At 40.4% G+C, this 13,368-nt stretch overlaps 2 protein-coding genes across 2 annotated transcripts in view; one reads left to right on the forward strand and one right to left on the reverse strand.

Annotated features, from left to right (window-relative positions):
• Nucleotides 1-5,284, forward strand: part of kif3ca (kinesin family member 3Ca) — a 17,883-nt gene extending 12,599 nt beyond the window's left edge. The window contains exons 4-8 of the mRNA XM_084030335.1: nt 1,545-1,663; nt 2,548-2,664; nt 2,982-3,090; nt 3,787-3,926; nt 4,550-5,284. Coding sequence (XP_083886461.1) covers nt 1,545-1,663; nt 2,548-2,664; nt 2,982-3,090; nt 3,787-3,926; nt 4,550-4,637 — 573 coding nt within the window. The 3' untranslated portion in view covers nt 4,638-5,284. The remainder of the gene's footprint in view (nt 1-1,544; nt 1,664-2,547; nt 2,665-2,981; nt 3,091-3,786; nt 3,927-4,549) is intronic.
• Nucleotides 5,285-8,773: 3,489 nt separating this feature from the next.
• Nucleotides 8,774-11,675, reverse strand: LOC311026974 (toll-like receptor 5). The gene is made up of 2 exons (XM_084030705.1): nt 11,525-11,675; nt 8,774-11,078 (listed from the first exon to the last, which is right to left on the reverse strand). Exons 1-2 carry the CDS (start codon nt 11,570-11,572, stop codon nt 9,192-9,194), a joined length of 1,935 nt encoding a protein of 644 aa, XP_083886831.1. The 5' UTR covers nt 11,573-11,675; the 3' UTR covers nt 8,774-9,191.
• Between the last annotated feature and the right edge of the window lie 1,693 nt (nt 11,676-13,368).

The following is a 13,368-nucleotide window of genomic DNA, read 5'->3' on the forward strand; positions in this document are numbered from 1 at the left end:
ATCCAAATGACCCCCCCCTGCCTCGGACACATGCGCCATTCGGACACACGCTTAAATCTCAGTACCTCAAGGTTTGTCCTGCCGCCCCCTTCGCCGGAGCTTTGCCCTCCCTCCGTCACTCCCCTGTCATCACTTTCTGTCTTGGGCCCCTTCACGCTTCTCTTGCTAACCTTCTCAGTCTGTTTCCCCTTCCTTGTCCAATTGCTCAGGGTCTGTCACTAAATCCCTCTCAGCGCAAACCCTTAAACAACACTCCGGACCTCGTCACCCCCTCCGCCCCCCCTCCCTGCTCTCTGCGCTTCCCAGTCCGTTGCACGGCCAGCAGGACTAACCCCAAACAGCCCGTCTGTGTGTGTATGTGGATGGCGATGTGATTAATGATGCTGTGTTGATCTTTGCTCTCCTGGTGCCCTGGCCCGTGCCATGTAGCCTTCTCTCGCTGCATGGTGCCATCGCTCCGAGGAACAGAATGAGGAGGACGATGAGAAGTAGCAACCTTACAGGATCTGACTCCATCTGGCTTCTGGTGTGAGGCTGTTAACAAAGTTAGCTTCAATAATTCAAGGTTTAAGTGTTGAAGTCATCTTAGTAGCTACCTGCTTCGGTAGCCATTTTAGCGAGGCGTTGGCTTCACTTCCTGAACCCGACACACACGTACACACACACTCTCCAACCCGACACACACGTACACACACACTCTCCAACCCGACACACACGTACACACACACTCTCCAACCCGACACACAGACCTGAGCTTGGCTTCTTCTCGTTGCCGTCCTGGTATCCCAGAAGAGGAGAGACGATGCTTTAATCCAGGTGCTCATGAAGGGCATTGGATTAAATTTGTCCAAAGGGGTCCGTTTAGATCCACAAACAGAAGGGAAGACTTTTTTGGACTCACTATACTTGTGAATAAATGTTTTGCAATTTGAATAATGAATACTGCTGGACATAGTATGCTTTAAATACAACAGTTGCACTCACGTTTTCAGAGGAGGAAAAGACTGAATGCAAGGAAGATGTGTTTTTATCCATCAGAGGTATTTATCTGATCATGCCCTTATGCATTGGAATGTTTTCCTTGGGCCACACTTCTGTATTATTATTATTATTTTTAAATATTCCAATTTTAAGCTATTCTTAACAACAAATTCATTTTTATTGTTTTTTTGTTAAAAAAGAAGCTTGTGTTTGTGACCGGCTTGCTTCTCACTGATGAGATTCTCCCTAAAGATGAAAAAATGCAACATGAACGGCGGTGTCATCTTTCCCACTAACTCCAGTCAGGATTAGCCTGCTTGTTTAAAGCCTGTGCAGTCAAAGCATGAACGGTGTGAAAGGCAGCAGGAAAGCGAGAGGAATGAGCCGCAGAGAGGGAGGGCTGCCGCGCTCCTATTGGATGCCCTTTTTCTCCAGACACCAGTGCCTCCTGTGCTGTTGCTACGGGCAACCAAGCTACAGTTCTATCAGCGACTACGCTGCACTCGGCGACATCTCTCCTCCTCACCCTCTCCGTTTGTCTGTCTCTCTCTCTCTCCTCCTAGTTGTACGCCAAGCTTCAGTGCATCAAAGCCGAGATCCAGGACGTGAACGACGAGCACGTGAGGAGCCGACAGGAGCTGGAACAAACTCAGAATGAGCTCACCAGAGAGCTCAAGTTCAAGTGAGTCGGACACACAGATTTATGGAGATGCCATTAGTCCAACCATTGAGAGATCCTGACCGATAGATGTTCATATAATGGTTCAACATGACTTTTTTTTTTTTTGGAAAAGATTATATCATTTGCATACATACATGTAGTACCAACGAAATTGTGTATTTATTTCTCATTTGTTTCACTAGTGGAATTGTTTGTTAAACTTCCAACGCCATTTACAACGTTTTAGATACAAAACACACAAGTAAAGTGGAGAGGAGAATATCATGCTTCTTAATATTTTTGATATTTGTCTTGGACCAATGAGCATCACATGCTAGTGGGATAGTTTTGGTGGTGGGGCCATGTTTTTTCAGGTATAATGTTTGATTAACAGATACATGAAATACATAAATAAATACTATGAGACAAGATTTGACTATTTTATTTTTAATCGTGACGATTTCTAGGGAAACAGTTGCAATATGTGATCTACCAAGAATAGCACGTAGTTAATCGGCCACTATAGGTCCGTGCTGGATGACGTTGCATTGCCAGATTGTTAACAGATGATGCATGCCATGCAGTGTTTCTGTCCATCTTGTACTAAACATGAAGTCTTAAAGAAATCTTGCTGATCTTGAAAGGTGGAATTATTAACATCAAAGGAGCAATATACGACATTCAGAGCTTTAATAGACCAGGAAAACAACTATTTGCTATGTAACGATGTAGTGGAGTGACGTGTACAGATAATGAAGTCCCTCTTCCTCTGTGTGTGTTGTTATCTGATATATATCAACTTGATTGATCTTGATTATATCCTATGAGGCTTGGAATGTACCTCAGAATACCTTAAAAATAGTCCCAGACAAAATAGAGAAAAAAGATTTGTTCTGCTCTTGCAGGTATCTGATCATCGAGAACTTCATCCCTCCAGAGGAGAAGAATAAGATCATGAACAGACTGACCTTTGACCCCGAGGAAGATCAGTGGAAGTTCCAGCCTCTTGTTCCTGCTGAAAGGTCAGCGTGGGTTTTAGATGTTGGGATGTTATTCCCATCTGGCTCATCAGATGAAAATAATGGTTAAAAATTGGTCATGGATCACGACCTTTAACCTTCCTGCTCTCTGTGTCAAATGCTCTTCTTCTCTTATTTCTTTCCTGTCATTTATCACTGCTATTAAAGCAAAAGTGCCACTTTCAAAGCGTCGTTGTGGTGTCCTTCACAGCTGGAGAGAAATATGGATCATATTTCTTTTGTAGCTTTTCACGAAGATGTATTTTGCCCTTTTTGAACATTGATTTCTCACTGATCGCTCCACCTCTCCCTCTATTCAGTAAATCCTCACAGATGAAGAAAAGGCCGGCATCTGCAGTCGGTTACAAACGACCAATCAGCCAGTACGCCAGGGTTGCCATAGCGATGGGAGCTCACTCCAGATACAGGGTAGGTGTGTGTGTGTGTGTGTTTTGAATTAATTAATTAAAATCTAGCTTTCGAGTATGAACATTTTTCTGTAGGCTTGAAGGGCTAAAATATATTACATTTTTATTTATTTAGGGAACAAAGAGGGTACTTTCAATGGAATATTGCTAATTCATCCACTATTTCTCTATTTAAAGAAATATTATTGTTACGCGAACAAAAACGGGGATTAAACCTGTTTTAATTTTGTTAATAATTGAGTGTTTTTTTTTACTAAAGAAAAACAAACTGATTTGTGAGAGAATGAAAGTGAAACATGAAACATAAGCATTATTATACAACAAATTAATTCAACAAATGTAGAAAAAAACGGGATTTTAAGATGAGGGAGGTGAGCCGAGGAGCCAGTACAGAAAAAGCTTGATCCCCCTTAATATTTTACCTGAACAGAAGGGATTAAAAAGATCACTCTGATAGTCTGGTGCGGACGCTAGCAGAGCCATGTATGCGATTAAAATTAGAATTAATCCTGGAAAAGATTTGCTGCAGTTGAATGGAGCCAAGACTGGTGTGATGTTGTGTAAGAGACAGTATGAATGAAACTTCACTAGAGAGCATGGTAGAATTGAATAAGTGTCGTCTTAATAAATTGACCTTATCTGTGTGTGTGTGTGTGTGTGTGTGTGTGTGTGTGTGTGTGTGTGTGTGTGTGTGCAGGCTGAGAACATCATGTTTCTGGAGCTCGACATGACTCCTCCAAATTCCGCCCCGCTGGATGGCTCAGCGGAGTCCAACCAAAGCCACTCTCTGGACAACTCGCCCACCAAGGGCCGAAGCGTCCGCAAGTCCCGCTCCTGGTGAGCCTGAACCCCCTGAAGATGTTGTCCTGATGTCATCTTCCAGCATTGACTTAGTAGAAAGGAGAAAATGTAGCACATGAAATATTAAGTTTGTAGTATTTGTCTGTTTTAATTAAGTGTTTGATGTTGTAGTAAAAATGTATCATTGCATATCTTCAACACAGCTCTTTAATAACCACATTTGAGAGATTTTTGCCAAAAAACAAGTGTTTGGGTATGAAGATAAGATAAGTATAACTAGAAAAAAACAGCAATAAACAGCTATTTTTTTACTCTCAAATATCAATATTCATTTAAACAGTTTTTTAAAAGTTAAATGAATCCATTATGATTCGTAGTATCCATTTATTCAATGTAAGACTTTGTGTGTGTGGAAAAACCTGCTTTTACTGGCCTGTATTTGACTGGTGTAAATGGTTTAGAGTCAATGCATCTCTTAATGAGATTATTCAGGATTAGCCACACCCTCTCTAGTCCTAATCTGATGGTTTATCTCACAGTTTGTGATCCCAGTGTTCCTGGATAATCTTATCAACCTGTGTCTAAATCGTATGTAAAGGCAGCGATTATATAATATCCATATATTGAGTTTTAATTTCTTGTTTTTGTTTTTTTCGCAGGTGTCAGACCCCCAAATCCATCCCTTCCTCCTCCTCTAACGTCTCTTTGGCAGCGTGTCACACTGCCACACCTATGACGGCGCAGTAAAGCTGCCGCAAAGCGGATTTTAAAGAGGGTTATTTATTTTATTCCTCCACTTCCTCTTCCTTCTTTTTCTCTTCTTCTTTCGACCAGAGATCCTCCTCTAAAAGACTCCAGCCGGGACAGAAACACACACCTCAACCTGTGCTGAGTCCTGAGAGGTAATAAAGTGTAACCTAACGAAATCATTAGGAAGTGATCTTCAGGACAGGAAACTAAATGACCTGATAAACCTCAGAAACTCTGTAAAACACAACTCTTTGCTGTCATATGGATGTAAAGACCCACCAGAACCTCTTTTTCCTTTGCATGAGCCTCGGATCATCCTTTTAAAACAACTGGCTGCAGTGTGTGTGTGTGTGTGTGTGTGTGTGTGTGTACAGGGCTGTATGACTGCCTGTTTGTGTGTCTATCTATCTGTGATCGATACAGATCTGTAAGTTCACAAACTGCTTGAATCCCCTGTAAGATACCAGTGTACATATTTCATGTATTTGGAGGGATTTTTCGGGGAAGTTTGGTCTGTTTTCTGTTGTAAAAGTGGAGACGGTTAGATAACAAATGAATAAAGAGAAGAACATATTGATTAAACATATGATTCGTGCTGTTGTTGGTCAGATGAGGTGCTCTGGATCTTGAATGATGACCTTCATCACACAGTGTCACACTTATTTTCCTCTATCGTAAGTTTTCTTGAACAAGCTCAACGACTGTTAAACAATCAAGAAAGAAAAGATAATGATGCTTAAAACCATTTATATAAAAAAAACTCCCTGCAGTTTAATAAAATGTTTCCATCATTCATTCATCTGATATCAGTCAAAGTTGTACGATGATGAAGAAGACGAAGTGCTTGATTCCCACAGCTGCTTTAACCCTTCAGGTTGGGCACACATTACAGCAGGTATCTGATATACTGTCCATATATGGTGAAACACACCTGCTCAAAGGTGGACTGTTGAAGTTGAAGTGCACCTGAGTTGTTCAGACAGCAGTCAGTAAGGGGCCCTTTATCTGCTCGAGGTTAAGAGCCGACAGTGGGGGTCAGGCCGTCTACTGTATTATTGATGCCATATATCCTGTTGCAGCTGAATCCCCCCCTGATAGATGTAAAAGACTACAGAGCAGTCCTTCATCAGTGTTGAGACACAACAGTGTCACCAGTGAGCTGGAGATCTTTTTCTTTTTGATCCATGACGTTGTCCCTCTTTGTGTGACCCAAACACGACCACATACCATTGATCTGTGTCAGAAATGTGATTGTCAGTGCTGCAGCTATGCAACATTTATTGCATTTTGCTCATTATTGGAATGCAAATATGAATGAATTTACTAACAATACAAATCAAGGAATATGTTAAGTTGACCAAATTGCTTGTTTTGTCCGATCAACAGTCCAAAACCTAAAGATTTTTGGTATATATAACAGGGAAAAGCCGCAAATCCTCATATTTGAGAGGCTAAAGCCAGAAGATGTTTGACATTTTGATTTGCCTACTAAAAATGATCAGTAATGTAAACGAAATGAGAGAGAGGGGTTTTAAAATGTGCAGTGCAAACTGCAGTCACAAGTTGTTTTCAGTGCATTTTAAATGTGTTAACCTCGGCAGTTTACAGATGAGGATTTACAGACTGAGGATTTTATGTGTTTAGTCATTGGTTTCGGTATACTGACCCAAAAAAGAGGCGTCTAATGGAGGTTCAAAACCATGGAAACGAAGTTAAACATTCACTAAAAATTGAAGTATTTAACTGTGAGTTGATTGGATGGAAGAAGACATCGTACATTTATTTGAGGCTCTGTCGGGCCACATTTCAGGGTGCTGTTCATCAATATATTTCAAGCTAGAAATAGAAACATTGATGATACTGAGAACAGCTGCTTGAGATTTGTATCTGCTCTTTATCCGCTGCGTGAGTAATGCAGCATCTGCTTCAAAATGTTCATGAATCATTATCTTAATTTTCGGGAAGAAGGCGATAGAAGGTGATTTTCTGAAATTATTCAGAAAACAAACCAGCTTTTACCAGCTGTTTTCCCGTCAATGTTGCCTCATAGTTTTGCTGATTTAAGACTATTTTGTCATAGCAGTCTGTTTAATCATTCGTGTGCGGTTCCCGTCTGTGTCAGGGTTGTAAAATATTGTATGTGTGTGTGTGTGTGGGGGGGCTGTGGGGGAGGGGGAGGAGGGATGTCGATGGAAGAGTCGGGGGGGGAGGGACGGACAGATGCAGGAATCCAAAGACAATCAGGAAGTCACTGCGGAGACGGTGGATAGTGAGCCTGTTTCCATGGTAACCTGCCAGTGAAGGGTGTTGGGATGCGGGATGGAGAGGGGGGTTGTGTATCTATGTGTATGTATGTAACATGGTGGGCCAGTCGAGCTGAGCTCATATCTGGCTGACAAAAAAATAAAAAAATAAAATAAAGACATCACAGGATCAGATCAATCATGCTTAAATAGCTTAATAGCTTAGCTTAATATATATTATATTATATATATTGTAAAATATATGTTTCATGCTTCGTGTGTGAGAGAGATCACCCTCAGGAGTAATATCATTTCATTTTATTTTGATTTAGCAGGATCCCTGTTCACTTCATTTTAGCAGAAGATGTTCTTCCTTTGGTCCAGATTACATGTAACATATACACAATCAATAAATGCTGAAAACAATACATATATATAGGAAATTACAGATCAAATGACTTTAATACCTACAAAAAAGAGCATTATTACACTAAATGAAATAAATACAGCGAATAGGATTCTTTTCATTATTGAGTGATTTGAATTTCGCCACGCCAGCATCATGGATGCAAGAAGGCGTTTTTCCACCACTTAAATATCTCAACAGCTGTTGGCTGGATTGCCACTCATTTTCATACACTGGCAGTCAGACTTCTCTCTCCTGCCACCATGAGGTTGACGTTTGTAGTTTTGAGTGAACTGTCTCGACAACGATTGGAAGATTTGCTGCTCAATCCTCAGTCTGTGAATGTGGATTGATTCAAAATAGTCTGATTAGATATATTAAATATAAATATACTCAGTCAGCGAGTGTTCAGGTTAGTCTGACACCCGCAGTAACAGATGAGTCATATTACAGGTTTCAAATGCACACACTCAATTCTGTGATTAATGAGCATTCACACACACACATGCATATCATATAATCAGGCTGTGACTCATTGGTGAGACATGCACACAACACACACACACACACACACACACACACACACACACACACACACACACACACACACACACACACACACACACACACAGCAGTTGACTTACAGGCATAACAGAGCTTCTCTTCTTCTTACTCACTCTTCTTCGCCCTCCTGCCTCTCTCCATTTAATATTTAATGAGCAGAGAGCTGCTTTATTAGGACACATTTTTTTATTTAGTCACACTTCAAGTTAACATTAGATGATAAACATCATTAGACATCAAATTAATTACCAGTACAGTAAGGAAATAATGGAACTAACCACAGTATCCTGCCTTGAATATTTAAAAAGAAATCTCCTCATTCCCTATTTACAGTAACTCCCCTCCACACGGATCTGTTTATAGTGGATACTTTTACGCTTATTCCATTTTTATGAATTCACATTTCCATGTTTTCTTCACTCTAAATGATCAGAGGCTAAAAGCCTGGTTGGTGTTGAAGCAGTTCAGTTGAAAAGTTGAAAAGCACTGAACTGGGCTGAGGCTGCCCTCTGCTGTAGGAGGAGGGAACATCCTCATTATGCAGCCTCTGTTGCTCGTCTGCCACTATAAATTCAATACAGACTTTACATGCTAAATTATGCATGAATCTGTGTCTGCTGGTACAGTTGGAATGATAAAAGTCAGACCTACAAAATTCAGACAGATCATGTACCCATCTTGTGTCTTTAAACCAGGAGGATATTAAGTAGTGAAAATTAGCTCTACATCAATTCATCAATAATTTGATGCATTTATATAATACTTTTTTAATGATCCTGCATAATTAGTACTTTTACTTTTGGTACTTTAAGTACATTTTGATGCAATGCTTTTCTCTAAATGATTGAATAGGCTCAACTGTAGTAAAAGATCAGAACACTTCTTCCTCCACTGGTACAAAACCAAACCTTATTGAGTCTTTATTAAACCCTGTGAATTCTGAATATTTTTATTTGATTTGAATGTCTGATGCTCACATAGAAATATGCAAATACAATTCAGTGATTACTCAAAGGTGCAAAGGAAACTGATGACATCAAAATTACATCGTTAATTGATTTTATTATTATATCTGTTAAAAATACATAGTCATTAATACATTCATATCATTAATCATTTCACTTAATTAAAATGTGGAAATTACCATTTTCATTTTATTTTCATTTTATTACATTACCTGGAAATGTATTAAAACATGTTTTTCAGAGATGACACAAATTACAAATTCAGATGAGATTCAACAAATCAATATTAAATGGCACTTGTGTTTAATTCCTGACATTTTTCTAAGTGTCACCCTGAATGGACCAACATATTTGTTGACTTTTAGTTACTGTTTTACTGCTGTGTGGTCCGAGCAGAGAACTCCACCAGAGGAACGCCATAGAAACCAGAAGGAAATTCACATGTGAGCTCAGCAACAGGACTCAGGAAAGTCACGTTGGTCTTGTTCAGCCAAGTCAGGAAGCCCTTCAGGTTTGAATCGCAGTGAAATCGGTTCATGTTCAGGTCGAGGAAGCTGAGAGATCGAAAAGCAGCGGGGTCGGGGGAGGCTATGAAGTTGTCGGAAAGGGTGAGCACTTTGAGACTTTCGGGGAATATATCAGGCTGGAGATAGGTCAAGCTGTTGGACGAGAGATCCATCTCCACTACTGAGGTAAGGCCCTTGAAAAGGCCCTGAGGAAGAGACTGTAGCGCGTTGAAGCTCAATTTGAGGCCGATCACATGTCCGAGATTGTCAAACAGATTCAGGCATCTCCCCTGAGACCAGATAGTCTGCAGGGAGCTGCTGTGAAGATCCAGAATTCGGACATTTGCTGAACCAGTTGATGAGATTCGTCCACCTAGAGTGCACCATCTGAGTTTGTTTCCTCCATAGGCGAGATGCTGGAGGCGTTTCAGTTTAGTCAAAAACATGGACACATCCCCCAGGTTCGTCAAGCCGTTGTCCTGAATGTTCAGATGCATAACATTCGCAGCGAAGCGTGTGAGAGCGCTCACCGAAGAAGACGTCAGCTTATTGTCATTCAACAGGAGATAATCTAAATTCGGGAGAGATGCGGGGAAGCCGAGGTCTCGCAACGAATTCCCTGTTACATACAACGCTTTTAATTTGGGAAGTCCACTGAATGAGCCGTAACCCAGAGCACCGATGTGATTGTAAGACAAGTCTAACACTTGCATGCTTGTCAGAGAAGCAAAAGTGTAAGAATGGATTTCCCCGAGCAGGTTGTGTGACAGGTTGAGCATTTTTAAATGTCCCTGAAGACCTGCAAAGGCATCTCTGTGTATCTGATTCACTCTGTTTCGGGAAACGTCAATGATTGCGACTTCTTTCAGCGGACTAAATACCCCCTGTCGCAATGCAAATATCCTGTTGTGAGACAGATCCAAAGTGCGCACTGAACTGTTGTTCAGGCCTTCAAACGTGCCGTGGTCTGGATCAGGGAGATTGTTGAATGAAAATCCTTGACCCATGTGTCCTGACAGTTTGAGATGAGAGATCTCAGTCCCTTTAATGGCGTTGAAAAACTGCTTGCATTTACCTACACTCCACCCGTTGTAAGAGAGGTCGAGCGTCTCAAAGGACATTCCTCTGAAAGGATTCCCACATTCCTGCCAGTCAAAACCTTCAGCAAACATGGCCGCAAGGTGAACAGAGTCCAAGTTCAAGACCTTGAAGCGCTTTCCCTGAAAACCAACGAGATCAGACTCACATATTTTGTTGATTTTGTTCAGCTTGAGATTCAGTTCTTTCAAATTAGTCATGTTTGCAAAGAACATTGAGGGCTGGAGTCTCTTTATCTTGTTCCCAAAGAGGTCAAGAGTCTCTAAGGAGGACAGCGGCTCCAGATAGTTCTCCTTCAGTATGGACTCTTGGAGTGAACAGTAGTCCAGGTGGAGATTCTGCAAACCAGACAGTCCCTCAAAAGCCTGCAGCTCCAGCTGAAGGTCCACATTGTAGCCGAGCACCAGCTTCCTCAGGCGCCTTTGCCCGTTGAAGGCGTTGTTCCTGATCACAAGATTCACATGCTGTCGTCCAAGGTCCAGCTCCTGCAGCTCCTCCAGGCCCGACAGGGAGGTGGAGTTGATCTCACCGATGTGGTTCATCCCCAGGTACAGGTGGGTGATGTGGGGCGGGAGATGGGGAACCCAGCGGAGGTTCTGGGAGCCACAGTTGGCCACAGAGCCCATAATGATGCATGATGGGAAACACCCCGGCACCTGAAAGAGGATATTTAAACAAATGTAAGTTACTTTTTAAAATGTATTTATCATCACTGAACACTTAACGCTTACATTTAATTACAGATTTATTTTTTTGTCCTTTTATCATCTTCAGAGCTCTCAAGTTACCCTTTCAAATGGAAGACTAATCACATCTGCCTGCAGCATATTGTTGACAGGGTCTGTTATCCAAAACAGTAAAATTTATCATGATATCATCTTTCATTTCTGATGTAATTTTGTCTTTTTGTATGCAACCTTAATATGTATTAAAAAGCTATTTAAGAAATAATATTCTCCAGTGTATTTCCCCTGAATTTTTTTCCCCTAAACTGCTCAAAAAGTTTTGTTTATTCATTTTTGCTCATTTCTATTTCCAGAGTTTTGGTATGACTACAATGTCAATTTAATTGCCATTTCTGTTATGTTGCATGTTTACCTACCTGTAAGAAGACAGAGATGACAACCACCTGAAGACTCAACGTCCACATCTTCACACCGCTTGAAAGAAGGAATCCAACTTTTAATATTAGATGAAATAATGTCCCAGTCCGTGCTGCAATGTGAAAAATCAGAGATCCTTTGTGTACAATTTTCTCTTGGCAGTGTTTTTATTCTCCGAGTGTGTGCGTCACTTGTGTTGAACATTGCATTGATCCTGCAACGCAAACATGACACTGGTTGGGGTTTCCCTCTATTTGTGCCAGATTTACATGAGAAAGGGAAGTACGCTTGCATGTTGGCAATCTTCGTTGCTATGTGCTGTATGTTTTGTTGTGAGATTGGAAGGTACATTGGCTGTTTTTTAAAAAAGGTTTTTGGTTAGTCACAGGATATGTCTGACTTTGCTTAATATTTCCTCTCGTGCAACCAATGAGTTGCATATTTTTTGAGTGAGTTGCATATTTCTCCACCATTTCCTTAAAAGCCCCTTCCTCTTTCAGATATCAAGACGTTCCTATATGTTGAATAATTCTCCCTTTCAGTTGTAGCTAGATAGTCAAAGTGTGGTAAAGGTTAATTAACCACTGTGTTTATAGGGTTATAGCTTCCAGTTCATCACCTGTTCTGTTTGGAAACTGTCAAGTTAATTAAAATCCAAATTAGACATCCTATATATTCCATTGTTCTGCCTGAAACACTGCAGAGAACAGCGGCATGTGTGGCTCAATCACACAGGGCTGGTGAATTTCACAACCTCTGGCAAATGCAGGTTCGTCAAATACAGAGAGAAGGAGAGACAGACGCTGACTGACATGGCGGCAATACTGTTACAGATACAGTTTGTGCCTTTAAGCAACAGATTGCAATTACTAACATTTCAGGATTCACATAGTTACAGTTGTACATTACTCAAGTTACATTAGTGCAATTTTGTGGTGCTTGTACTTTACTTTTTTATGCCTTTTCACTACCTCACATTTCAAATATTATACTTTTTGATCTACTTCACTACATTTATATTATCATATACACCAGGGACCCAACAGCAAATTGGATGCCCAGGGCCACCCTAACAAGTTGATCCGGCCATGAAGCTATCGGAGTAAATATTTCCATTGGAAGAAGTGCTCCGACCTTTTACTCAACTAAAAGTAGCAGCAGGTAAAAATACCTTATTAGTAAAGGTCTAGCGTTGAAACTTTTACTTAAGTAAAAGTATAAAAGTATTAGAATTATACAAATACACTTTTAAATTACATTTCAGTCAGCTGATGCTTTTATCCAAAGCAACTTCCAATAAGTGCATACTTGAAAGTAGTAGTGATGCATTATTGTCGCTTTAATGTTGGTAATCTTGACTATAATTGTTATCCAGCTTATATGTAGCCCTATTGCAGGGTAGCTAGCCAATTTTACCAAGGGACCCATACAGTATCTTTAATAACACAATAATGCATTAGAATGTATTTGTTTATTATTTTTTAATGTTATTCAGAATCTGCAAAGTAACTTTAACCAAAGGTATCAAATTATTGTAGTGGAGTAAACTGTAGCCTGATGAAGTAGAAGTATTAATCAGAAAATGTTAACCGTTGTGATGACTATTTTTTCTGAAGTAGATGAAGTACAAGTATGTCAAAACTGTATGTTACAATATGTAATGCAGCCTTCTACAATTCACTACCAGACGCCACAAGTTGTAGCCTACTTAATTTGGCAATAAAAGTACTTGAGTAGCCAAAATGTACTTCCATTTATGTCATTTATCTTTGTGTAAAACTAGCATTAAAAGGCATGACGGGGTTTTTTTTAATTCCAGATGTAACGGTTTTTTAAAAATTAC

The sequence above is a fragment of the Eutrigla gurnardus genome, assembly GCF_963514095.1.
Source record: "Eutrigla gurnardus genome assembly, chromosome: 16".
Lineage (NCBI taxonomy): Eukaryota > Metazoa > Chordata > Actinopteri > Perciformes > Triglidae > Eutrigla > Eutrigla gurnardus.